The sequence below is a fragment of the Phodopus roborovskii genome, unplaced genomic scaffold (genome assembly GCF_943737965.1).
Source record: "Phodopus roborovskii unplaced genomic scaffold, PHOROB, whole genome shotgun sequence".
Classification (NCBI taxonomy): Eukaryota; Metazoa; Chordata; class Mammalia; order Rodentia; family Cricetidae; genus Phodopus; species Phodopus roborovskii.
The window spans coordinates 252,359-280,220 of NW_026125708.1; the positions used below are offsets into that span (position 1 = coordinate 252,359).

Here is a 27,862-nt window from a genome sequence, read left to right on the forward strand (position 1 = left end):
GATCTCTGGATCCTACATTGTACAAAGAGGTGACCAACTTCCTCAGATTGTGCTCTGACCTGTGGCACATTCATATCCACATGCTCATCAATGTACATTTGCATATACACACAATATATAAATAAATATTTTTAAATGTCAAATATGGGAGACAGTGATTATGGTTATACTTTAGTCTTAAGGTATAAGGAGAAAATTATTGGGAGAAGTTTAGTGAGATACAAGGAATGGGGCATTTAAGGTCATGAGCACAGCTTGAATTAATGTATGGAGACATAAAAACTATGAAGAGGCTTTAAAGAACAGAAAGTGATTTGACATGGCCAGAGATGGGAAAACAAGGAGGCAAGCTCTGACACATTAAAAGTGAACCCGATTTCAGGCAGTTGAAGATTTATGTTTGCCAGAGAGATATAACCACATGTCATATTGTTAATTGTGTATATATTTTAAGAATTGTTGATAGTTTGAATGTTGTGTGTGTGGGGGAGTTTGCATTTTACAAAATGAAGAGTATCAGGACATGCAGAGAGAAAAAAATCTTCTAGCATCAAATTTTGCTAAGTACCTATGCTTTATGTTGGGGGCTACTTAACTCTACTTAGATTGAAATTTGCAAGTACTGACCATTCACAAAATGAAACCCTGGCCTAGACCAAGGTAATTTGATTGTATGAAGAACCTACATGTACATCAAATGTCAGTTGCCTTGATTTGTGACCAGAGTTTTCCACTGTGGTCTCTCAGAAAACTATTTCAGTGCATGCTTTAGAGAAACTGATTTCTAAGTTCAAATGAGGAGAAGAAAGCTGCATATTACTATCCTTAGGAAGATTTGCACTGTAAATACTGTAATAAAATAAACTGAGAAGCTTTATAGCTCAGGATTCCCAAACTAAATTAAATTTCAGGTAACGTTTTTCACTTCACACCATTTAATATCCTTCCAAAACACTGCTCTCTGGAAAACATTGTAAAAAATAATTTAGGTATAAATAAAGACATCATTATGTGAGCAAAAACTTTTCCCTACTCAATGTCATCCATTTTCCAAACGTACATGTCATCACTTACTGGGTAAATCAAGTGAAGTAATGAACAAGAGCTGACCACGTTCAGCATACCTCACTACCAGTCGCTACCAAATCCACTAAAGTATATCAGAGAAGATCTATGTCATTCTTGTCTTGCACAAAGGGTAACAAGGCAAAGTCTTATATTGCCCATAACAACTGGTACCTATAGGTACGTAATGCAAGGAACATGTTATAACTATTAAAAACATTACTTTAACAAAGGTAATGACTTCCAGCATCACAAAAGATAATCACTAACAGTTTTGTTGAACACTGTCTAATCATATCCCCATACATAGCCAGAACACCAATATGGTGTTACAACTCTGTATCTCATATTTGGCATTCAACAAAGTGTTATAAAGAACACTTAAAATTTTGAGAATCAGTAAATTCCAAACAGCTGGACAAAACAGCCCTACAGACTACAGCTAGGATATCTGAATCTTCTTCGAATCCCCCAAGACAGCGCCCCTTACCAGCAGGAAGTAGTTTGGAAAGAACGACGCCCAAATTCCCAAATATTGTGTATAAATGTTTGTTTTCATTTAATTGGACTTTGTTATATAAAATTAAATAAAAAAATAATAAAAATTCTAAAAAAAAAATTGAGAATCAGGAATAATGATGCATGCCTGTAATCATAACATTGAAGGGGTTGAAGCAGCAGAATCATGAGTTCCAGACCAGCCTAAGCAGTATAGCAATACTCCATTATTTGAACAAACGTAGTTCAGTGGTAGACCATATGCTTATCATACACAAGAAATGACCAAAATAAAAATAATAATAAAATGTAAAACTCAGTTGTTGGGGAACTTTAAGTTCCCCCTTGACTCTCTAGACTTAGAATCTAAAGAGTTCTCAGCCTGATCCCCCATGAAAGACCTCACTATCCTTGGGGAGCAGTTTGGGGGTGGGTTGGGGAGGTTGGGAGGCATGGGTGGGTGGGAAGAAAAGGGAACGGGAGCATTGATATATAAAATGATTGTTTCCAAAGAAAATAAGTAAACAAAAACAGTACTCAGCCTGAAGATGAAAGAATTTAGCCTCAGTTATAAGAAGTGTTGCTTCCACACACAATTACCATATGTCATAAAATTTTTAATAGCTCTGCCTCACAAATGATGTACATAAGAGAAAAGTTGCACTTTGTGTTTGAGCATCAACATGCACAACATATGGCTGACACTTGGAACTCTGGAGTATTTTTGTGGTGTTGTTAAGTGTTGAACTTAGAAGACTTACCATATTAGACACAAAATGCCAGTGAGCTGTAACACTACTTCTTTTGTGTAAGCCAATGTCTGGTGGTAATAGAAATAATATGATGGACTTAGACTTGTTTCTAGTCCTAATCCTGCCACTTACTATTTTGGTGAGCTTGTAAATATCTATGTCTTTCTGAGTCTCGTTTTCCCCAGCTATGTGGTAGGAATACAATTTTTATAATATTGTTACATATGTAAATAAAGGGCCATGTATTAGGTACACAATAATTGTCAATGTACCTTTTACTCCTTTTTAGGTAAAGATTGATCTTTCTTTGTTTTCTCAGGTACCACTAGAGACTTTTCTTTCTCTGCTGTTAAATATGACTTTTAATTCTTGGTCCTTCATCCTTTGACTTCTGATTTAGCCTTTCTTTAGTCATCATTTGAAGCATTCTGGCACTGCCTTCTCCCAGCTGGACACACACACATGCACACACACACACACACACTTTAAAATGGAAAATGTATGCTTCTTCCAGTTGTGCTTTCCAAGGGAACATACATGTCAAGAGACATATTCTCTCTCTTACCTCCAAACAAGTTACGTGAGAAAGCACATAGATGTGCTCCTTTTCCAAATACATGCTTCTGGTGAACTATATTTAGAGATAAGTAATATTTTTCTAATCATCAAAATTGATGATACTCTATATGTAACACTTGAATCTTGCTAGTAAAATCCTTAAAATCATTGAATTTTTAAAATGTGTTAACATTAGAAAGATTTTATTGATGTTTATATTTGCTATGAGAGATCCAAAACCCCACATTTCTCTTTCAAAAGACAATGTTCTAGAAAACACTTTCTAATGTATTGAACAGAAAACAGAACACACAACCTACAAAAGACTATGCACATATAGAGAGCAAAGTATTTCTCAAATACAGCAATTCAAGAAAAAGTTTAAAATGTTTATAATGTAACTGCTTGTTTGAAATCATTAAATTTGTTGTTATTATTTGTGCAATGTGTTCTTTAAGATCACAAAAGTTTAAGCTTTATTCCTATTTACTGAACTTAGAAAATTTCCCTGGGTAAAATGCCATTTTAGAGACATTTGAACACCTTTTGAGATCATATTGCTTGGAAGGGGAACTAAGAAAAGAAATATGTGCTCACTAAGAAACTAATAATACATCCAGATGAAGTATTGATAATATTTTGATGATAATCTATGTCTAAGTAGCAAACTTGAAATATAATTACTACCCTGATGACCTATTTTAGCATCAGATTCCATGTTACTTGGTCTGTGTAATTGGTAATAAATATAAACCCAAGTGTGCCAATTCCTTCCTTTCCTACTGGCTTACCATCCCATTGAATAAAGTCTTCAAAGGCTAAAGTGGGATAAATTGCTAAGAGGCATTTCAACCTTCTAACATTCTGCAGCTACATTTTTGTTAGTACTAATCACCATCAGAAAACATGGACTGGCATTTGAAACTAAAGAGAAGTGGAGATCTTGACCAAGATGAAAGGTTACCAACCCAAGCTGACACAGTGAAGTGTCATACTCTGAAACCAAAAGTAATTGAGGATTCTTTCTCCTTGACAGGCAATACAGCATGAAAGCCTTGATTAGTGAATAATTAGGCACAGAGATATTCATTTCAAAATGATTTCATTTCTAGATGAGTGAATGTACCAGTATTTTTGAGACAGTTTGGCTGAATACCATTAATAAAGAGCTGTTGTTGGTCTTTTAGTAGTGGTAATGAAAACATTATAGTGTACTTTCCTATTCTGTGTTCCTTCATATTCTCAGGAATAAAAACATAATTCTTGTCTATTGTGTGTGGAGAGGTACACAAACACATACTCATATTGAATTCTTAAGTACATTTGTCACTAACCAGAAAAGAAAAAAAAACAACCCCCAAATAACAATTGTCCATTTCTTCATCTCACCTTTTTCTTACAAGATGATAGGAAAAGAGTTATGGAAACCCCTTCCCAAAATGGCAACCACCCCTGTCTCCACTTGTGTGTGAGGCCTTCTATGTGAGAACATCTGACTCAGGCATTTGATTATTGAGCATTGTAGGTATAAACCCATCCTTAAGCCATTACTTTCAACAAAACCACTCTTTCATATTAGAAAATTCCAGTTCAGCAATTACATATACCTCAAAATGACCAGACAGTGAAAAGGGCTTTTCTGGATTTCTGCAAAAGACCTAGCTTCCAACCTTGGCCTGAACAAAAGATCTGAAGGAAGTTGCTGATCCACAGACAGGAAAGAAGGACCAAATGTTTGCTTCTCCTTGAAGATATTCCAGACAGCCCCTCTCTCAAAATTCTACAGGAAAAAAAACTTGAGCCATATAGTCCTTTTCTCTCCAAAGTCAAGATGTCTCTGTTTCCAATAGCCCACACAGCCCATACCTTTCATAAAAGACTAAGGCAAAATCTGAGCAGTAATGCCTGCTTCCTTTGTTTCCTGCCAGGGCTAAGCTAGTGGAAGAAGTGGGCCTAACCTTCCTCTCCTCACCTGAGTACTTCTTACACTCCCCATTACTCCCTCACATAAAACTCTTGCCTCTAATCAGATGAGCTGTGAGACTTCCTCAGACACTTCATCTATTGTACTGATGTAACAGAGGAGACATTTAGCATTTTCAATTTTTTGTTCTGTCTTCCCACAACCTCCATACTGAAAATATACAAGGACTGGACAAACAAAAATGAAAGTAAAAATGTTCACTCTGCCTTGCTTGGGATATGCTTTTCCTGCCCTGTCATTCCTTTTTCTAGTCATCAGCTAAGCGCGCGTGCATGCACATGCGCGCACACACACACACAGGCACACGCACCCACACACACGCACACACACACACACACACACACACACACACACACACACACGGCACTCTTGCATGTATGCATACAGTCTTTCTCTTTCCCTTTACTTAGCCATATTCAGGGGGAGAAAAAGCCAAGGAAGGGATTTGGGAGAGGCATTTCCTTCTCCTCAGGGCAAAATTTTAATCTGGCCAAGGAGAACTTTTCTAATGTATATTGAAAGGCTAATGTGGTTTATTTATTTTAACTGTTTTTTATTTGCGTGAATACTGGATATTTCTGCTAGTGAAATTTTCCTGTAATAAAACCATTAATACACCAATAGTATTTTTTTTTATTTACAACAGACTGAAATAATTAATCCTATTAACACACTGGGCCTTTTTTCCCTTTTTTCTCTTTCTTTCTTAAAAATGAAAGAAAGAAAGAAAGAAAGAAAGAAAGAAAGAAAGAAAGAAAGAAAGAAAGAAAGGAAACTCTCATTTGCTTTCCAGGTCGTGCTGACCTGTTCAGCATGGACTGTTTCGCATTTGTTTTTAATGTCAGTTTAAATGTAATTGTAAAAGCATGTATGCTCTAAATTCATGTACTTACTTTTTCCAGTGGAAAAGCCTGGTATGCAAAAGCATTTCCAGGCTTGACAATTTTTCACGAGAAGGTTTGGGGTAATGACCCTGTGCTCCTCACTCAGGATGGCATTTGGACAGTGAATCCCTTTCTTCTGGCTCAGTAGTCAGAAAAGGGAGACTTGGATATAGTTTCTGTGCTTTGGCAAGGATGAACAGCATTGCATATCATTCTATTATTAATTATGTTTACTCCTCCACAAACTAAAAACCATTAGACTAAATAGTCCAACATAAACCTTGAAAGATAAAATTTGATATTCTTTCCCCTGGCTATTCCCCTAACTAAGAGCTGGGACTGGGAGGAGAATGGGAGTCAGCAGGCAGAGGTGGGGGCCAAGGAATCTTCTTGCCTGAGAGGGTATTTGTCTTACATTTATTAATTCCACTTGGTCACAGTCCCCTGGTAAGCTCTCACTTCATGCTTGCCAAGGACTGTTTTCTTCTCTACCTGTTGTCCTTCTCCTAATGTTTCCCAATCCATTTCCAATCCTTGCTTTTGACCTTTCTTACTAATAGCCTTCTGGTGAAGCTGGCAGGAAAGAAAGCATCCCACCCTGAAAGAAGAGACATCTGCTTCTGTCTTTTAGTCTGCTTTGTGTTTTGGCATGACTTACCTTTGCCCTTTAGTCTTTCCATCTATAAAATAGGGCATGGATAGCATATAGGTTCCCAAACTCTGTTTTTGAGAATGGAATATTTTCTTCAAATAAAATCTGACATGGAACCCAAAGTGTAGGTGTAGACTATACCACTGCAGGTATGATTTGAAAGTGGGTATGGACACATATTAAAGTTCCCTTTGCCTTTCCACAGAAGTTCATAGGCCCTGAGGACTACTGGTGTACTAGACTGATAGCTAATAATCCTTTGAACTATCATTCTCTTTCCTACTAAATTTTAGTAGTTAATTTCTTTCCAAAACATTTACATGTTTAGGATAAAGAGTGTGAACACATGGTAATGTAGGGCTTAGTGAGAGTGAAAGTCATCATATATTGGCCTACATAATCTACTTTGTGCTGAGCAATATACATACATCCCCTTTTGTAAAGGCACAACCCCATGACTTAGATCTTGCTATTATATAATGATTCAGAGAGCTCTTGGTTGGGCCTTTAGTCTTTCACCAAAAATGAAAGCTGATACTCCTCACAATTTACCACTGTAAGCAGTTTTTCAAAGTGTTTCTTGCAAGAGATCCATTCTTGAGAATAGCCATACCCTGTCCACTGGCATATACTTAGACAGGATTCAGAAACCTCTCTAGGCTTACCTCATTTCTTCTTAAAAGTAGCCATATAGAGTAATCAGATTGGGTTTTACCAAATGGATTTGAAAGCTAAAGTATAGGAGAAAACAAAGGATTTGTTTATGGTAATACATACCATAAGACTCTAATATTATCACCAAAGAAACAATAAGCCCTTTATAAAAACATTTTAAAATTTCAGTGTCACTTTTTTCTTCTTCCTCCTAGAGCCCTTATTTTCAAAGCCTTTTATTCCTAAGAATTCCATGTGTATGTATTCTCCCTCCTCCAACTATGTATACACCTCCCCCCCCACATATATATATATATATATATGTTTATATACATATATATATATATAATTGTTTTAACTATTCTTTTTTCTATATGAATAAAGAAAGATTCCCTAGAGGTGATTAAAGCTGCCTTGGCTCATAATATTGGAGTCCACTGACCTTCTAACCCTAAAGTCATGTAGTTAGATCCACTGACCCTAATTCTTCTAGATGTCTCATAGGGTTCAATACAGAGCTGAAAACCCAATCCTCTCTAGGCCAAATTCATGTAAAGAATTCTGTCAGTTCAGAATAACATTTCTTTATGCCCACCCACTACCCTCTACCCTACGAGGCTCAGGGAACATCTTAGAAGAGAGAGCAGAAAGAATGAAAGAACTCCAGGATGAGGAGCACTGTGTCTCCTGGACATGAAATGCCTATTGAATACATAAAGACACAATGATTGTGGTTAACCATATAAGACCTATGCACCTATGCAAAAACCAGCCAATTAAAACTTACAACATTGAAGATGAGGGGCACTGAGACTATAACCCTAGCTCAGGAGTTGATGGCTGCTGTGGGAAGGACAGTTAAGTTTCTTTGGGGAAAACCTCACTTTCAAAGTCAGCTACAGAAAATCTTATTTTTTTTTTTTTGAGTTCCTCAAATGGTGGTCGTCTTAATGGAAAGAGCTCAATAGTTTTAAAGCTCACCTGATTCAACCATGTCCTTAACATTCAACTGAGTTGAGATTTTAATACCATTTTCTAAGTCCTTTCACAACAGCAACTGCATTACTACTTGACTGCCTAACTGAATGAGGATGTATATACTTGTGAGACTCAGAATCTTGGATCCCATCCTATTAGTCTTCCACAGAAGATAAGTCTTTGATATTCCAAATTCCAAGAAGAACTATGGGGAAGAGAGGCATCCCTGGCACAGTAATTCAAAGTTTCAAAGACTTTAGAATCATCACCTACACCTCTCAGCTGCCTGAGAGTGGGAAGGTATATAATCCTGGAAAAGAAGGAATTCATCTGGAAACACACCTAAAGGCCATTGAGGCTAGAGAAGTTACAAATTAAGCATATGGAGGCCTCTTTAGAAATGCAGCATGACCTGATTTGAAAAGGTTCTTTGGTGTTCTGGGACTAGTTTTCACAGAATTCCACTTTCCCGGACTGATATACCAGTAGATAGAAACAAGATCATACCTTGTGATGATCCCTTTGTTTTGTTTTGTTTTGTCTTTGCTATTACTCTAAGTCTGAAAACAGTGATGAGACATAAAGCAATTAATATATAGCATTAGAACTACCTACTTTTGCTGCCCCCTCTCTGTTTTGCTCCTTAGTTTAAGTAAGCCTCTTTTTTGACATAGTGATTAGTTTGTGTGTATCTTATAAAGTTATCTTTGACCCTGGGGCTCAGGTGCAGGGGAAAGGAGGAGCATGGGGGTAGCCTTCATGGAAGAAAACAAGGCCTTGGGCACTGAGTAACAGCTGAGGCTAGCAAGCTTCATTGTCTAGGATTCCAAGTCGTCTAGCAACATGCAGGCCTCTGCTGCAAAGAGAGAACAGAGGATCCCCACAGAATGAATGGAATCCGATTTCAATTATGTTCAGTACAGCCACACTTTTCAGGCAGCTAGATCAGAACACCTGGTGCGGCTGGAGCCACTATGCTCACACAGACAGCAGCACATTACCAGATACCTAGAGGCAAATGGGAATGCTGAGTCTCTTCTTCAAGTAGATAGATACTTTATACCTCTGGAAGAAGATATGAAAATGCCAGCCAAGTTCTTATTGGCACAATTCAAGCAAATAGAAATAATTTTGCCTTGATGGATCTTCCCCCACAGTCTCTATGCATATTGATCTTGCTTCAAATGAATCTGTTTAGGCCCACCAATCATCGTCTCAGTGATGTATAGAATAGTGGCTATAGACTAACTCTCACTGATAGTAACAATATTAACTTCTCTTTTTCCCTGTACCTTTTGAATACAATACAGAGTTCATCTGTAACATTCATTTTGGATTCATTATCAATGTGTTTAGTATAATATGACAAGTAGAATAACTGCCCCAGAGAGCAGGCCATATTTATGGCACTATTCAACAGAACTCTCTGAAATAATGGAAATGTTCTCTATCTGTGCTGTTCTATTTAGTAGTAACTGGTTATATGTGGTTTTTAAACAGTGGCAATATATCCAATGAGACTCAAGCATTGCATTTTTATTTTCTTTGTCTTAATTATTTTAAATAGTCACACAGATCTCGTGGCTACTACATTAAAAAAAAGTGTAAGGATCTCAGAGAGTCACACACTGAAATAGAGCAGGAATAAACTAGTGAAAGAGAAGCAATGAGTCATAAGAGATTTTAAATTAAGAATAACATCAAACATGGCATGTATTCATTCATAAGTGGATATTAGATATAAAGCAAAATATAACCAGACTATAATCCATAGCTCTACAGAAACTAGGTAACAAAGAGGACACAAACAGGGACACATGGATCACCCTGGGAAAGGAAATTAGGTATGATCTACTAGACAAACTGGGTATGGGGGTGGTAAGGGAAAGGGGAGGGAGAATGAGAACATGAGGGAATGTGATGGTCTAGAGGGGGGAGAGATACAGGGGAAGAGCAACTAACAAGATATCTTAATAGAGAGAGCCATTATGGGGTTAGGGAGAAACCTGGTGCTAGGGCAATTCACAAGAATCCAGAAGGAGGACCTCAGATAATACTCCTAACAATAATGGAGAGGGTGCCAAAACTGACTTTCCCTTGTAATCAGGTTAGTGAATGCCCCCATTCAGCAACTGATGGAACCAGACACAGAGATCCACAACCAAGAACCAGACCTAGCTCCATAATACAGTCAAACAGAAGGAGGAGGGAATTTATGAAAAACGGAGGGCAAGATAGTGATGGGGAAATCTACAGAGACAGCTGAGCCAAGCTTATGGAAACTCATGAACTCTAGACTCACAGCAGTAGAGACTCCAAGGGACTGAATTAGTCTCTCCATATGTGGGGGACAGTTCTGAAACTTGAACTATCTGAGGGGCCGCAGGCAGAAGGACCACATTACAAACCTGATATATAAGCTAGCTTCTTGGAGCCCATTTCCTATGGTGGGATGCTATGCTCAGTCTTAATACAGGGGAGAGGGGCTTGGTCCTGCCCCAACCTATTGTGTCACACTTTGTTAATTCCTCATGAGAGCCCTTACCCCTGAGGAGGAGTGGGCTGGTTGTGATCTGGGGGGGAGGCAAGGGGAGGCAGAAGGAGGGAGAGGAGGAAGAACTGTGGTTGTAATGTAAAATAAAATTTAAAGGAATGAATAAGTTATAAAAAGAATCCCTATGTACATCTAAATTTATACTGAAATAAAACCAAAAATATGTATGATTTTTAAGTAAACAAATTAATAAAATTACTTCCAAAAAAGTACTCTAAGATCCTAGGTTCCAATCCTATCTTTGTCACTAAACTTCTTCATGATCATTAGAATTCAACTTCCCCATCTTTTATTTCAAATTTTGGATTAATACAAGAATTCTCAAAGTGATAGGTAAGGGTTGAATGTAGATTAGAATACATGCATTTCGTGAGAGATTTGACATGCTACATGAATGTCTTCTAGGGATAGGATGGTAGTAAGACATTTTATCCCAGTTTGCCAAGCAGAATACCAACCATTCTTCTACACACGTATCTATACATTGTATTTCATGGGTACATTGTGAATAAATTTGAACCTATGAACACTGGATAAGATGATTTCTAAGGACTCTTCCTGGTTGCCAAGCTATGAATATTTTTACCACTACAGTACCCCAAATATGTGTTCATTTAGGCAGGGAACTGAGTATTTTCAGAACTTTCTGTTAATGCATTTCTAGATGCAATGCTACTAAAGCCCACTGTCAGGAGTAAAGATTGTAGTCAAGAAAGAGAAAACTTTAGGGATTCAGACTCCTTGAAAAAGTCACAAGAGAAAGTACAGAGAAAGTGTGTTTTCTACTTAAAGAAGGTTCAAACCATTGAGATTATTTTTTTCCCTAAGCTCAAGACTAAAAAGCACTAGCAATAAGAGTGGGGTCTTTCTGGAAACTGCACCACAAGGGCATTCTGTAGGCATCACAAGTTGGTAGGGACATGTATAAGAAATAGACCCAGTGAAAGAAATGGATTCAGCAAATGGCAAACATTGTGAAGGCCAGTCCTGCTCTAGGAGTAGATGGTCTAGGTTCATACCAAACCCCCAGCCATATGCCTTGAAGTGGGAGATGGGAGTTGGCAATGGAAGTACATATCTCCTTATTACTGTGTATGCCCAAATCCTGAAGAAATGATTGTTGAACAAGGTCATATGGCAAAGTTGGGATCCCAGGCTTCCCCATCTTCTTCTCAACACCCCTCTTTTATGCACCATTTTCTCCTCCATGTCTCAGATGCTGATATGAACATGCAATCTATTATAAATTTGATTTACTGAGTGAGAGTACAATAAAGTTTGCAGTAAAGGTTTTACTTTTCTTATTATGGCTTAAAGTCTGTTCCAGATATGTCGATTTTCTACAAAGCCAGAAACAGATATATAGTAGGTTTTATTACATTGATGCACTTGAATTGAGTGATCAGCTTCTCTTTGTTTTGTGTTTATTTCTTTATTTATTATTTTAAAGGATTAGAGTAAAATAAAGTTTATGGTCTACTCTCAGTACATCTGCTTCTGCTAGATCTCAGAGTTACAACCTTTTCAATTATTTATACTTATCAATATAATAGCTAGGGAAAATAGAACAAAGTAACCGTTGGAATGCCAGAGGATATTTAAATTGTGTGTGTGTGTGTTCATGCATATGCACACATGCAAATATTCACACACAAGGGAATATGTGTTTGAGCATGTCAGGAAAGTGGTTCTTAGTGACTGAGTTTGGGCTGTGGTTATTGTAAAGAATTTTATAACTAGCATCCTAACAGCTGCATGCCAGTATGATTTCCATTTGTATAAAGAAATAATAGAGTCATGAACAGTATATTATATATTTAATACTATTATGGGCTCTAACTCTTTACCTTCCATTTCTTCTCCTCTGCTGAAGAAGAATATCAATATGTGTTATGGTACATGATCAACTATGAATATCAATCAGACAACATCTGAGGTTCTTTTTAATGTGTGGTAGGAAGAAGGACACCAGAAAACTCCTGCTCATTGTTCCCAATATGGGATGATTTGGTAGTCTGAGGATATAAAGGATTTTCAGAGTCTTTTCTAAACTTCATTTCCATCTGATACATAAATTCTCAATTGCTGTAAATCTAGTATCTGAATCTTTACATGAGTATGTGGCAATCTTGCTGTCCACAGAGAACCTTAAGTACCAATAAGTGTATGTGAGAGAGAGAGAGAGCTAAACCTGGTAGCAATGACCTGTACTTCCAGCTACTGAGAAACTGAGACAGAAGAATCACAAATCCAAGGCCTACCCACCTTTCAGAGTAAATTTAAAGCAAGCCTGACCAGCTTTGTTAAATTCTAGTTACTAAGAAAAAGAGAGGACTTAGGATATTGACTAGGTGATGAGCAGTTATTGAGTATTGACTATGTTCAGTCCCCAGTGCTGAAAAGAATGTATATACAGAAAAATGGGAACTGGTTTCCAAATTTTTATTCTTTTTGTTACCCATTTAGAACGCACAGAATGAGTCCAGATCTTTAATCACCAGGTCTTTTGGGTTACTTTCTCTAACATAGATGCATTTTCCTAACTCTCTTCTTTACAACAATCAGAATTTGCCTATAATATATAGGTCAGTACTTCTTAATATCAAATATAGACAAATTTATATTGTTTTGTTTACAGTATTCATATTCATTATTGGTCTATTACCTTTAAGACAAAACCTGTACTTCTGAATACAATACACATTGTCCATTAAAACCAGGCCATTGTTTGTTCATAACATGATAGATATAACCAGTCTTTTCCCATATACAATATAAAATATAGGCACATTAATTTCTAGTTTCTACCATTTCTTCATGCCCTTTATACCTATTTCATCCTGGTGAAATTCTTATCAGTATTTAAGCTCTAGGTGAATTGCCAACTTTGAGGTAAAGTATTTCATAACCTCACCATGTAGAAATACATTTTTTTTTCCTTTTATGATATCTCTGTTGTAGATTTTACTAGTCTGGCACTTCTTAGAATTGTTTGTGGGTGTTTATTTATCTTCTACAATATTTTATCTGGGCCTACATTCTTTATATTACCTAAAAACAATCTTTCCAATGTAAGTGTGGAGAACAGACAAATAAAGAAATAATTCATGATTTTTTTTCTGAATGAATCAACTGAAAGTCCCAGGCTGAGCTAATTTAAGGATATACTATAGTGGCCTGGAACATGGACCAAAGGAGAAAACAACAAGGGATTAGCATGGATGGCGGATAATTCATTCATTCAACCATCGTTGAATAAATATTTGTCCTTCAGAAACTTAGACTCTGTGACCAGAGAGAAAGACCTAATTTTTTTTTTCAGCTCAGTCACTTTTCCTAACAGGGCAACTATAGTGTGTAATTTTGGCCACTGAAAATAAATACAATTTCTTTTACTTCTCAATAGCTCGTAAGCTGAAAAAACTTGGAAATCTAAAACTACAGGAGGAAGGAGAAAATTCCAGTGCTGGAAGCCCCACTGAGGACCCATCCCAGAAGATGACAGTATCACACATTGAAGGCTATGAATGTCAGCCCATCTTTCTTAATGTTCTGGAAGCCATTGAGCCAGGAGTGGTGTGTGCTGGACATGACAATAACCAGCCTGATTCCTTTGCGGCCTTGTTATCTAGCCTCAACGAGCTCGGCGAGAGACAGCTTGTACATGTGGTCAAGTGGGCCAAGGCCTTGCCTGGTAAGGAAAAGGAAAATGAGGATGTGGGATAAAGAATATCATGTTAAGTGAATGGTTCTTTGGACCAGGCACTCATTAACTCAAGCAGTACTCAATGCCACACTGTGGATAAATGATTGTCATACAAAAAGTCTAACTTTAAACATTAAAGAAATTGAGAGTCAGAAAGCAAGAGCTTTCAGCATGTCAGTATCCCATATGACTCCACTGATGCCCAGTAATCATACTTTGTCGTGTAACCCCACATCAAGATATTCTTCTACATGTAAACATGTAAGTTCATTCCAGAGGAAGTATTAAATCTGAGCTATCCCACAGGAATTACCTGAAATGGTAGAAAGAAATTCGGAAGCCAGAATACTCAGGTTCTTGTCTTAGCTCTGTTCAAAACCATTTGTGACCCTTTACCCTTCTGTGTCTGTCTCTTTATCTGTGCATATCAAGAGTATCTTGAACTAACCTGATAACTTTTAAACTTCACATGAAGGAACCCTTAGTATTTTTTTTTTTTTGGTTTGTTTGTTTGCTTAACAGTACTTTAGAAATCATAGTGGGAAGAAAGGTTAGGTAGTGCTGAAAAATCTACCAAATGATTTTCTTACTTCTCTAAGATACCTCCAGTAACAAATGGGAATTCACTTCCTCACTAGGCTATTTATTATTTAAACAATCCTTATTATTTAACTATAATGGATTATGGAGGCATTAGATAGCTTCTACCTATGGAGTCGCAAACATTCCTTAAACAGACAAATTGCTTGTTTCTTAAAAAGCATTGTGCACAGATACAAGTGACCCACTCCATAGATTTAAAGGCAGAATCTCTCTCTACCTAATCCTCACCACCTCACCATCTTATCTCCCTCAGCACTACGTCAAACTACAACATAACCTGGTAGTCACTAGCACAGAATCTTCTGGCTGTTGAGAATTAGTTTTGACAGGCAATGAAGCATATGCTCTTTAAAGAACCTCCTAATTCCAAGATTATATGATTCAAAAAATTCTTTTAAATTTTCAACAACCAGCTCTCTTCCTGTGAAATCAAAGATTAACCCTCTTTTTTAATAAAAACCTTTATTCCTTTTAGTGGAAACAAAGCAGCTTTCTGATTGGTTTATCCCTATGAAGTAGGTGCTCATCCCTCTGTTTTACATAGAATATGATTGTCTTACAGTTAAAGACAAAAACACACATGTACATACATAAATAAAGTAAATACAGCTTGAGTCCAGGCCCTCCTAATTCCCAACTACCTCCAAGCTATGAACTCTAGCTGTTGTGTATAATGACTCTCTGGTTTGGTCATTTTTGCCTTTACAATGATGGGTAAAAACCTCCTGGAAGGCCACCTTCTCATGTAATGGGATTTCTACTTTTATAAAATTTCAATTTGTTTGTAAAGAATTGAATTTGTATTTCTAATTCACAAGGCCCCTGTTCCAGCTTCTAGAACTTCAATACTACTTTCTCACATCAGAAAACAGAGTTTAAGTAGCCAATAAGATTATTGGGCAGGAAGCCCAAGGACTGTCACTGGATATGCACTGTGCCAAAACTGAGAGTTCACATGGGGAGCAAGAATACAAACAAGAAAAAAAACATTATTATCATTTGTCCAGCTGGACGTCTTGATGTCATTTTTAATGGTGATTCTCAATTTCAAATATTTAACATGTCTCATTTTATAGGATTCACAGCCTTTCCATATATATGAGTCTCAGAAATCATCTTGTTATTTCTCTTTCACATACCTCAGCTCAAAAAAGTGAACTAACTTACTGCATTAGTTATGTAAAAATAGAATCAGAGCTTGAACTCATATGCTTTGACTTTTAATTCGGTGGCCTTACAAATAACCTAGTGCAAATGACCATAGAAGAATTTCTTTTACCTGGAAAGTCTAACTCAAACCTCAGCATGGGAAGTCTTCTCCTTGCATTAAAAAAAAAATCTGTGAGCAAAAAAAATCAGTTTAGCATCTGTCTTTCCAGAATAAATGACCAGAATAAATGACAGAATCATTTAGAAGAATAGCTTCTGAAGGAAACTGATTACTGCATTCATAAGAATGGCTATTCAAATTGTCCATAATCATCTACTAGTTCAAGTAATTTGCAATTCAACATTTGAGTTTCTGTCCTATACAATAACCTAGTCAGATGAATTTTATTGTACATTTTCCGTGGTGATGATAATATCTGGAAAAATTTTCATAAGGTGCCTGGTACACTAATAATTATAATTAAAGTTGGAGACACGTGAATCAATTGTATATGCACAGCATATTTAAAATCACATAGATTTTGGATTGGAATCCTAGCTTTGGCTTGATATATAAACTTTGAGTAAATCAAGGGTCTTTGTGCAACTAACCCTTTCCTCATCTCTGGAAATGATAGAACACTTGGAGAACTGTCAGTGGCCTATAGTTTATGTATACAGAACACTTAGCACAGGAGGTGAAACAGTAGCTGCTTTCTAGATGGTAGCCTAGAATTATGCTTGAGTCCTAAATCTACACCTTGCATTAAGGTCATTCTAAATTACCACCAGCCTTCCTTAGACATTGTTCTCAGGTTTGAACTGTGTATTGGCTGGCCAATGCAATAGAACAACAGAAATGTCCTGGATCTGTTTTTCACAAATTGTCCCAGACATGAGAACATATACTTCAGTAGTGTGGATTGTTACTATTAATAATATTGATTGAATTCTAATTAGAAAACAAAGAATCATCTATTCCTTGATGGTTGTGTCTCAAAACCTGAGCATAATTCCTCTCATTTCACCAGAAAAACCTAACAATAGCCTAAGACTACAATTTTCCCCTGTCTTCCCTTATTATCCATGTAGTCTGAATAGGCTACTTCAAAAGCTATATATTAAAAGAACAGTTGGGTATTACAAACATAATGCAACTATAATGGAAACCTGGTATTCTACATTTTTCATGTGTACAAAGGCACTGTGTCTGAGTGCTTAGCAGCTATAAGTACTGTTAATTATTATTACACTCTAACTGAAATGATCCCCTTTCATCTTTTTGTTAGTTTTCTGGTATTGGAGAATTGGGTGGGGGGAGCATCTGTATACTTATTTTGATACCTACACAGTTTAATACTTCCCCCTACACATACCTTCAGAGTCACACATTCCACCAGAAGATCAAAGCTTACTAACCAGTTTTTTTTCCTATCTACTGCATCACACTACAGATTCTCAGTGTACAAACTCCTAGGACTCTTTCTTCGGGTGAACCTTAACTATTGCCTCATTAAACCTGGCCTCTTGTCTTCAACGGGGTAGGATCAGTGTCAGGGATTCTATAATATAGAAGGATTCTGGGAGAGAAATGCTCTGTAGTTTGAGGCTCCAGCCAGTCTGTTCATTTGTCAATACAATGAAGAGAGAAGCACTGGCCTGGGAACTAAGATTATAGAATATGATTGAGAGACTTGAGATCCAAAACAAAATGAAAATGGAAGGGGTAAGTGTGTAGGTGAGTGTGCAGAGAGCATTTTGATCATGAAGACATTACACCTGAGCCCATGGTAAAGAAAAGCAGATGACCTGAATAACCTCTGAGCTGTGACAACCAGAAGATGTTTAAAAGAAAGAGTGGAACACAGAACTAAAATTCCTGAATTCCAAATCTAGTTTAGCCATGTTGACTGCAAGTCACATAACTGCCCTAATCGTTAGGTACTATGTTGATAAAGTAAGTGTCACATTGCCTGTCATCTGGGGTCATTAGAAAAAAATGAGGTCAAGTCACAGATGCTTACTCCAAATTCAAAGAAACATTCTTAATGGTACTTCTGAATTTGTAGGAGAAAAATGAGAGTGATACTGGTAAGGGTGATCTGTGGGGTAATACTTTTACATTTTTTTAATCATGCAAAGAATTGGAAAGTTTCCGGAAAATTGGCCTACATGTTCTACCTATGAGTTATTACTGATACAACATTATGGAGGCTGCTTCCTGCACTTAAGGGAAGCTATTTAGAAGAAATCAAATTCCCACTTTATAAAAATTGAATGAAAACTAATGAGGATCCACACTTCATGTGTCTGACTAATATTTTCCAAGTGTCCAGTCAAATACCTAGGCTAGGCTCTGTATTAATGATGGATGGGAAGCTTGAAGTCTTGTAGAGAATAATGCTTTGTCCATTTCTAATTCACAATATTGGGAACTGAGCTCTTTAGTTGACAAAAACTGCTCCAGGTTCTTTGAAAAGGTAAAGGGGTAATCATTGCTCCATGCTCTTAGATAAGTTGGAAAATGTTCCACAATGGAGGTAGTTTTGGGGAAAGTTCTTGAAAAACACTCACATGTGTGTTATATCCTAGGCAAAGGTATCTACCTAGGCAGAGGCCCGGAATATCATGAGGCATTGAAAAACTTGTAAGTTTTAAAGAGGTGGGACCTAATTTGTCAGAAGGCAAGAGACAAGAAATTAGTCTACTGGTGCAGTTCATAAAGAGCCTTTTTCTGTATAACAGCAGCAGCTTAGGTGTGATGCAGATATAAAACTAGAGGGTTAAAATTAAGTAAGAAAAAAGGAAAGAGATTAGTGGAAGAAAAAAGCCTAAAGGAGGTGTGGAGAAAATATTGCTTGTTTAAACACCTCCCATCATTTGCAGATATGTAAGAGTATCCCCCTCCCACTTGTGGCATAGCTGACATCAGATTACAACTAGAAGACAGCTTTGTAAAGTGAGAACTGTCTACGTAGGAGAACTGGCAATTAAACTGTATCTTGCCAATGGTGTAATGATCAAGAATGTGGACTTGGGAAATCGGTCTGCTTGATACAGCCATATAACCTTGAACACATTACTTAGCTTCTCTGTAAATCATTTTTACTAATGCACAGAATGGGGATGACAAAAGGACCTATGTATGTATTATTTATCTGTGTGAGGATGAAATCAGTAATAGAAGAAAAGTGCTTAGAAAAGAGTCAACTCACTATAAATAATGTGAGATTATGACTTTTCCCCAAATATCAGTACCTTTTCTGATGCTACCATGATCTCATTGGAAGAGCTCAGTGAAGAAGAATTGGTCCCCATTGTGCACATTTTTCTTCTTCACCACCCTTCCCTCAGGCGCAATTACTAATATTCTTTAGGGCGTTTCAGTGGCTATGTGGGAACCAATTTCTCAACAAATCAGAGGCTCAGACATAACTCAGCCCACCAACGACAATCTGACTTTGCCTTTGTCCCATCTTCTCCAGGATTCCGCAACTTGCATGTGGATGACCAGATGGCAGTCATTCAGTATTCCTGGATGGGACTCATGGTGTTTGCTATGGGTTGGCGGTCCTTCACCAATGTCAACTCCAGGATGCTCTACTTTGCACCTGACCTGGTTTTCAACGAGTAAGTATTCCTATGACCATCCTTGTATTCCTCTGCTACTGCTACCACTGAGGACTTCTGTCAGTCAGCTTATATCAGTCACTATTGGTTAAGAAATGACTTTCACGCCAGGACTATTCTCAGTACTTCCTAAAAACCTGTCTCACTGAGTTCTCAAAATAATCAGATATCTTTGCATATATATATTCATGTCTTTTGGGATGTGAGAGATTATTTGTATAAAAAAAATGGGTCCGCCATTTCCTTTTTCTTAAATAGATCGAATTCTTATTTGTCTTCCTACCAGCTATATTTATATTTCATGAATTTGACCAAGGGCTTAAATTTTGGAATTATATTCTCTCCTAAAGTCTTAGTTCTGCTATTACCCATCTTTAGACATTTAGACTCATTTTTAAATGAGAATCGATGTGGACTTCCTGGCCCATAGTTTAAAAAAAAAATAAAATAAAAGACTTAAAAAAAACCTTTTGGGCAAGGGATGATGAGTGGCTCAAAATATCCCAGTATTCAAACCACTGAGATGGGAGGATCAGGAGTTCAAGTTCAAGATTAAGTTTACGTATGTAGGACATTCAAAGCCAGCCAGCCACCAGCCTATAGGCTGCAAAGTAACATCTTCTCTCTTCGGGCAAGAAAGAAAGGAAAAAGAAAAATGAATGGAAAGAGGGTGGGAAAAGGAAGGAGAAGGGGAACAAAAAGAAAGGGAAGGGAACCAGCTAGATATCCCATTCTCATGTCCTTTCTCCCTTTTCCTGATAGTGATAGTGTCTTCTACACCCACTATCTAACGTTTTGCAGGGGCACTATGAATGGAGTCGATCAGAATAACTCTCCCAACCTTAAGCTAGATTCATTACAGAAAATCCCTTCAGTCAGGGAAGGAATTAACCTTCCTCCTCCTTCAGGCCTTTAAATGAAATCCACCGGCTTGTGGTTCCTTAAAACACAGCGGAGTCATGAAAGGCAGAGAAAGTGTCCCCAGCTGCTCTCTTTCAACCTAGCCAACCCTGGTAGTCAGAAACTAAGAATAGCCACCAGGACTTTGGTTTCCAGACCTTCCAAGAGTTACCTTTGATGCCATCTTCTGGGGCAGATGTTGTAAAGCCCCACAACTTTGGGTGGTCAATTTCTAAATAACCACTTTCTTCTCTCACCCATTATGCCTATGGCAGCCTGCCTCAGCTTTGTAGCTAGGTCTCATGAGAAGATGCCACAGAACTTCTGAAGGTTTCATGCTTAGCTCTATCAAGTCTCAAAAGTCTCCTTCCCATTTTTACCAATTGCATTAAAGCCATCAGACTCCTTAAAAAATCTAGACCAGTGCTTCGCAACATAGATACTGTGGACATTTTGAAATGTTTTCATGTACAAGATGTTATGTAGTTTTGTATAATGCATTATGTTTAGTTTTCCTAATACCTGGTTGATAAATAAGATTTCACACATTTTTGAGACCCAATCTGATCCCATACATGTTTACTTTCCACTGGGAATGCATTATTTCCCAGATGAAAACTCTAATTGCTGTCAATTGAGGTCAAGGGGGACAGATGGGAACTTGAAGCTGGGAAAACCCATGTGCTGCTCTATGCAATGCCAAAGCCTATTCTCAGTAAAGTTTCCTTCATTCTTTCCGTCTGTGGAATTCTCATGCTGTAAGGGAAATGGGCTTAAATGCTAGCTCTGTAACCATGGGAGAATTGCTGAAGTTCTCTGAATCATCCATCTCTCACAATAGAATGATGAATAATGTAACAACACCTTCCTTGCATATCATTAATTAAGCACATACCATGTGCCAGGCACTACATTTACTGTTTTCCAATCTTCACTTTTCTCTTTTATCAATGCCTACTTCCGCTCTCTTTTTGAATTCCATCCCTAACCCTTATTTTTACCCCCTACTGCCCTTTCATTTTCCTTCCTTTAATTCTCTCCCAACTCTTTCTTTCTGCTTCCTGTTTATTTCCTCTTTGAATCCCTTCCATTACTTCTTCCTCTTCTCTCTTCTCCATCCCCTGTCTCTTCTGTCTCAGGGGCCTCCAGCAATATTCTAGGAATCCTTTATGCCAGGACCATGATTTCAAACACTGCAGTGTTGACATAAACATAGGCATGCAAATACAATGGAGACAGGCACACAGCCAGGTTCCAAGGAAAGCAGAACTTACTCAAATGTCCTCTAGGGTAAAAGAGCTTAGAGCAGCACTGTTCTGCTCAATTGACTTGTGATACCATCTAAACACTTCCCTTGTCCAGTTGGAGTTCAGCCTGGATTGAATAATTCACCACCTGCTACCTTTTCTCCTTCTGCAGGGCAGCCAAGGTCTCTATGAGATAGGTTGCAGAGCTTCTGCCCAGGCACTGATAAGCCTGCTTGCTCAGCCTGTGCACTGGGCTAGTGGCTTGGGAACTAGAATATCAAAACATGGCCTTTATAGTCCATCTGGGAGGTCTTTGTTCTCATTACTTAGGCACTTAAGCTGGTGTCAAATTCCCCTTCCTTTCTTTCTCTGCATGCTACAAATGAATTGTCCCCTCTCTCTCTCTCTCTCAACACACACACACACACACACACACACACACACACACACACACACACATGCACACACTTCTCAACTTAAATCTCAATTTAAATGCCTCCTAATTGGGGATCCTGTGTCTTTTCTTAGAGACATGCCTTAGCTAGACATGGAACAGAGAGGTTGCCTGCATCCTGAAGCTGTCTGAGCCTTGGCCACTTCCCCATATAATTTATAGGTGATAATGTGATAATCTGTTCACAACTCACTATAAGAAAGCAGCACACAGATGTTTACAACTCCCAAACTGTGGTAAAGAACAGCCAGTCTTTGAGGGAGTGGGCTCCCATCTGCAGTGGACATTGAGAATAGGCATTGCAAAACACCCCGCATATTTAGAAGCACTGTAAATTATTGTGAACGGACAATGTGCAATTTATATCTATTGCTAGGTGTTTTTAAAGAAATGATTACATTTCTATTACAGGAAGCGGCAGGCAGGGGTGTTGACAAGATAAACACCTGTGGCTACTTGCAAATCTTGACATTCTTTTACATTAACAGCAGATTGCCTGGTAGTCTCTCTGAGAATTCCTGAGATGGGCTGTCTAGATGGCAGGTCCTGGCTCTGGCTGTAGCTGAGATCCTAACATTGTAGTCAGGGAGACTATGTCCCTGCCCCATTGTGTTCATTTGGTTATGCTTTCCTGTCCCTGACTCAGGCAACAGAAAGGAAATGCAGATCTGGAAATTCCATGTGTTAAACCATATCCTGGCAGGAGAAGATGAGTACTTATCTGGATATCAGAAGTTTGGAGGACAGTTGTAACAGGACAAACAGCCAGCTTCTCTTGGAGAATAATGGGAGGGAGGGGCTCCAAGAAACATTACTTCCATGCTGGTTGGAAGCCTCCCTTCATTTCTTCTTTTCTTCTATGTATCTCTTGCGTAGGTACCGCATGCACAAGTCTCGGATGTACAGCCAGTGTGTGCGTATGAGGCACCTGTCTCAAGAATTTGGATGGCTCCAGATAACCCCCCAGGAATTCCTGTGCATGAAAGCACTGCTACTCTTCAGCATTAGTGAGTACCTGGGTCTGCAGAGGAAGCCACTAGGAGCACAGAGGTTCCAAGAGGCCTGCATTTTCCATAAAACTGTTATTAGGGAATATGCCGCTCCTGGGCATTCCCTTTCTTCTCTCTCCCTCACTCCACCCTCCATGTCTCCTCAGCATCCTGTCTCCTTACAAAGACCAATTTCATGTGTAGATCAGTTACATGGGTAGAATTAAGCCTCTACCAGTTTCTGTACTCTCATTTCCTCACTGAGAGAAGGCCTTTAAAGAAGTAAAGGGCCTCTGACATATCCTATAGTCTCTACTGTAGTAACAGTCATGAGCCACCTTGCATTCCTGGCAGAGGAGTACAACAGGAGGGACCACTTCCTAGAGGACATTTCCTATTCTAGCAACCAAAGAAGGCTGATAGAAGCAACTGAAACAGGGCTTACTTGGCAACCAAGGAAGCTTTCTTTAATGTCTCCTCTAAGAAAAGTGTGATGGGAGAGAATTAAGGTATTTGGTATTGGATAAGCCAGGTTTTTTGAATGTCTAAATCACAGTTGGATGGATAACAAAAAAGTTTGGGACCTTAGAAATGGGTACATGAAAAACCTAGACACAAAAAGTTCAGTGTATTTTATCTAGCTCCTGACCATGTTAAGTGCAGAAAATCCTTTACTCTGAAGGCCTCAGGAACAAAGACTTCAACTGACAGAAAGCCAAATAGACAGTTCCTTCTGTGTGTGTGTGGGTGGGGGGTCAAATTTGTGGTCAGAAAACTTGGTGCTTTGTCTAATGCTCCTTCGTGGGCATGCTTCCCCTCCCCATTCTGTCTTCATCCCACATCAGTTCCAGTGGATGGGCTGAAAAATCAAAAATTCTTTGATGAACTTCGAATGAACTACATCAAGGAACTCGATCGTATCATTGCATGCAAAAGAAAAAATCCCACATCCTGCTCAAGGCGCTTCTACCAGCTCACCAAGCTCCTGGATTCTGTGCAGCCTGTAAGCAAACTACAGAGGGTGCTTTATCAGGGAGAGCAGCCTGATAGAGCCCAGTGATAATAGGCTCCTCTAGGGTCTGGCACCACCTGTTGGGAGGTGCTTCCATTTGCCTCTGGCTCTGAGTATGGTCCAAGAAGAAAATGCAATGGAGAAGAAAGGAACACAGGTCACAGTGTCCCAGCTGGATGTTGTGAAAGGGGTGGAGGAGTTAAGTACAGAGAAGCTGGGTCTCAGGGAAGAAGCTTGAGGCATATGAATTTCCCAGGCAGACAAAACAGGTCTAGATATTTTTCTTTCCTCTTTTCCTTGATTCATGTACATGTGGGTTTGCGTGTGTGTGTCTGTGTTTGTGTGTGTGTGTGTGTGTGTGTGTGTCTGTGTGTGTAAGAGAGAGAGAGAGAGGCAGAGAGAGAGAGACAGAGAGAGAGAGCACAATGGAAGACAGGAAAATGGGAACACTCAGTCCTAAGCCGGAGAACTTGAAATGGTATAAATGTATAAATGATCTCTAGGAACCCTTACTGCCTCCTTGAAGATCATTTTTCTAATGAACAAATGGGTAGATCTCTCTCTCTCTCTCTCTCTCTCTCTCTGTGTGTGTGTGTGTGTGTGTGTCTCATACACACACACACACACACACACACACACACACACACACACCAGGCAGGATCAAGGTTAGGCCTTGGGACAAAATGCTAAAGGTACTAGAATTCAAAGGTGGGAGGAGAGCTGGGCAGAAGCCAAGATTTTGTTAACCATGTTTGTTCTGTCTCTTACTTTCCCTACAGATTGCAAGAGAGCTACATCAGTTCACTTTTGACCTGTTAATCAAGTCCCATATGGTGAGCGTGGACTTTCCTGAAATGATGGCAGAGATCATCTCTGTGCAAGTGCCCAAGATCCTTTCTGGGAAAGTCAAGCCCATCTATTTCCACACACAGTGAAGATTTGAAAACCTTCATACCCAAACCTACCTTGTTTGCTTTTTCAGATGTCTTCTGCCTGTTATATAATTCTGCACTACTTCTCTGCAGTGCCTTGGGGGAAATTCCTCTACTGATGTACAGTCTGTCGTGAACATGTTCCTCTGTTCTATTTCCTGGGCTTTTCTTTCTTTCATTTTCTTCTTCTCTCCCTCTTTCACCCTCCCATGGCACATTTTGAATTTGCTGCCTGTTGTGGCTTCTGCCTGTGTTTTGAGTTGTGTTGTATTTCTTTGAATTTGTGGTGATCCTCATGTGGCCCAGTGTCAATTGTGCTTGTTTACAGCACTGTGCTGTGTGCCAACCACTCAAATGTTTACTCACCTTATGCCATGTCAAGTTTAGAGAGCTATAAGTATCTGGGGAAGAAACAAACATAGAAAATAAAAAGCCAAAAAAAATATGCTAGGTTTGTTTCTTCACAATAATAAATAAACACATAGGATTCCCAAAGAAGCCAGCAGTGACAAGAAAGTAAAAATTACAGGTACATGAAGAGTCACTGTTTTAGTTCATCCTGTCTCTCTGTAGGAAACTTAAGTTGTTGCTAATGGCTATTGCTATTAAAGAGCAGGATGACCCCAAAGCTTACTGGTAGGATAGAGAGAAAAGAGGACAAGGGGGGAGTGTGGATAACTATTACTTCCCCACAGCCTTTGTCACTGAGCACTAGAGTGCTCAGTTGCAGTGCAATTCATTGTACTGAAATGTGCTTGTTGTTTGAAAACTTGTCTGCATGTGAATGCCTCCTCCTTCAAATCATTTTCTCTCTCAACCTCTGCTTCCACCCTCAGCTGACTTTCAATAGGTTTTCTAAGAGCTTTGAACGAAATGTTCTCTTTAGCCAAAACTTTGGCCACTTCCACTGAAGTTATGTCAGTAAGAAGAGAGCAGAGTGATCTGACTCTTTGGAAGGCTCCATTCAGATCTATGTCCATATTTTCATGTGTGAGCCATAGAGGAACTTTGTGGCTGGAGTCAGAGGAAAGTGATGGCTTAGCCATTCTTCCTTTAAGGACAGTAAATAGATTATATCCCTCAGTGCAATCACCTTTTCCTCTACTTTTAAAGAACCTGTAGACTCCTTCCAGCCACATTCTCACTCCACAGTTCTTCAGTGTTCGGTGGACCTGAACTTCATTATAATGCATTTAAGCCATGGTGGTAAAGCTTGTTCACTTCTTTGGGCATGTTCATAGACACTGCTAAGATCTCCCTTCTACCACCACCATGAAGGCTAGCAAACCAGCAGCCACAGCATCTATGTTTAGATGTCAACAGTCTAAAATACATCTCACTCAATGTCTTTCATCAACAGCCAGATGTCTGGAGCCCTTAGACAAATTGGAAAGAAATCATCAAAGGGACCAGACAAACTGGGCATCTTGCCCTTGTTCTCCAGAGACAATATACTCCTATCAAGTGGAGAAATGTCAATTTCCTCCTCAGAGTGACTAAAGGAGATACCCAGACCATGGTGGAGGAAAAAAAAAAACTTAGTAACCAGGCTGGGAAAAATGAAGACACTAGAAAGCATAGGATGCTCTCCTTTCCATCCAATATACTCAGCGGCAGAAATCATGGGAAGAAGAGAGAAGGCCAAAAGAGAATACAGACTGCCAAAGTCTACAGAGACAAAGTCTAAAGCCAAATGATTACCATTTGGCTAGATGGGCACCAATTTGCTCATCCACTTCTATTGCAGTTCTTGGGCTGAACTTGGCCAAAGTCACTCATATTCCAACATTCTCTAGAACCTTGACTCCCATTGGACAGATCTGGCTGGTGTGGCTAAAACTAGACTGCACCCATAAACTCAGGGCATGCCCTGGGTCACTGGTTTCATTTAGTTCATTGGCACCCTTCTTTTCTATGGACACTGTTCCTCAACCTTGATTGCAGGAGAATTCCAACCTACTCTTGCATTTGTACAAGTCCTCATCAGTCAGCTCTTCACTTTACTGCTGAGCTTAAGAATTTAAGGGCCAGCCACTGAGCTGCCTATTTTAGTTGGTATACTATGTTGAGAAGATAGTTTCTGAGTGACATGGTATGATACACATGAATTTCCTTCCCTGATTTCTGTGTTGATATTAATAACAAAACAAACTTGCAAAACAACTTCTTTAACAAGGGAGGGAGAATGTAAGATGGGTGATATGACAATCCATCCCTGCTGAACAAAAACTGAAGCTAACAGGTTCCCTTTTTTGAGCTAAGATAGTTAGATTCCGGTTTGCTTTGTGATGACACCATCTGGCTATGTATAGGATCTCTTTTAGCTGTATCTTAAATAGAAAAAAAAATTACCACTCTTTTCAGTTAAACTAGGTTGCATTTTAAAAGTTCCTTTACATCTATTTTGATGCAATTTCCATCTTCTATGGTACATGGATTTTATTATGACATACAAATATTTGTCTTTGTAAATACTAGAGGCTCTTTGTTCCATTTCTCTATGGAGTTTTTCATCTTATGGAGTTCCAGATCATGACTTTTGTCTTTTTGAATGTATAAGTTTTTTTGTTTTATTTGCAAAAGCCAAAAATCAGTGAAACAGCAGGGCAATTAAAGCAACACCAACTAAATAACTCCAAATTTCCAAGTGTCAAAACTAGA

At 38.6% G+C, this 27,862-nt stretch overlaps 1 protein-coding gene across 2 annotated transcripts in view; it reads left to right on the forward strand.

Moving 5' to 3' along the window:
* Ar (androgen receptor) overlaps positions 1-26,226 on the forward strand; it is a 176,431-nt gene extending 150,205 nt beyond the window's left edge. Inside the window, exons 4-8 of one of the 2 annotated variants that reach the window (XM_051178490.1) lie at positions 13,986-14,273; positions 19,523-19,667; positions 23,145-23,275; positions 24,103-24,260; positions 25,049-26,226. In XM_051178490.1, coding sequence (XP_051034447.1) covers positions 13,986-14,273; positions 19,523-19,667; positions 23,145-23,275; positions 24,103-24,260; positions 25,049-25,204 — 878 coding nt within the window. In that variant the 3' untranslated portion in view covers positions 25,205-26,226. The remainder of the gene's footprint in view (positions 1-13,985; positions 14,274-19,522; positions 19,668-23,144; positions 23,276-24,102; positions 24,261-25,048) is intronic. The other variant, XM_051178492.1, reaches the window with a different exon arrangement.
* The last annotated feature ends 1,636 nt before the right edge of the window (positions 26,227-27,862 follow it).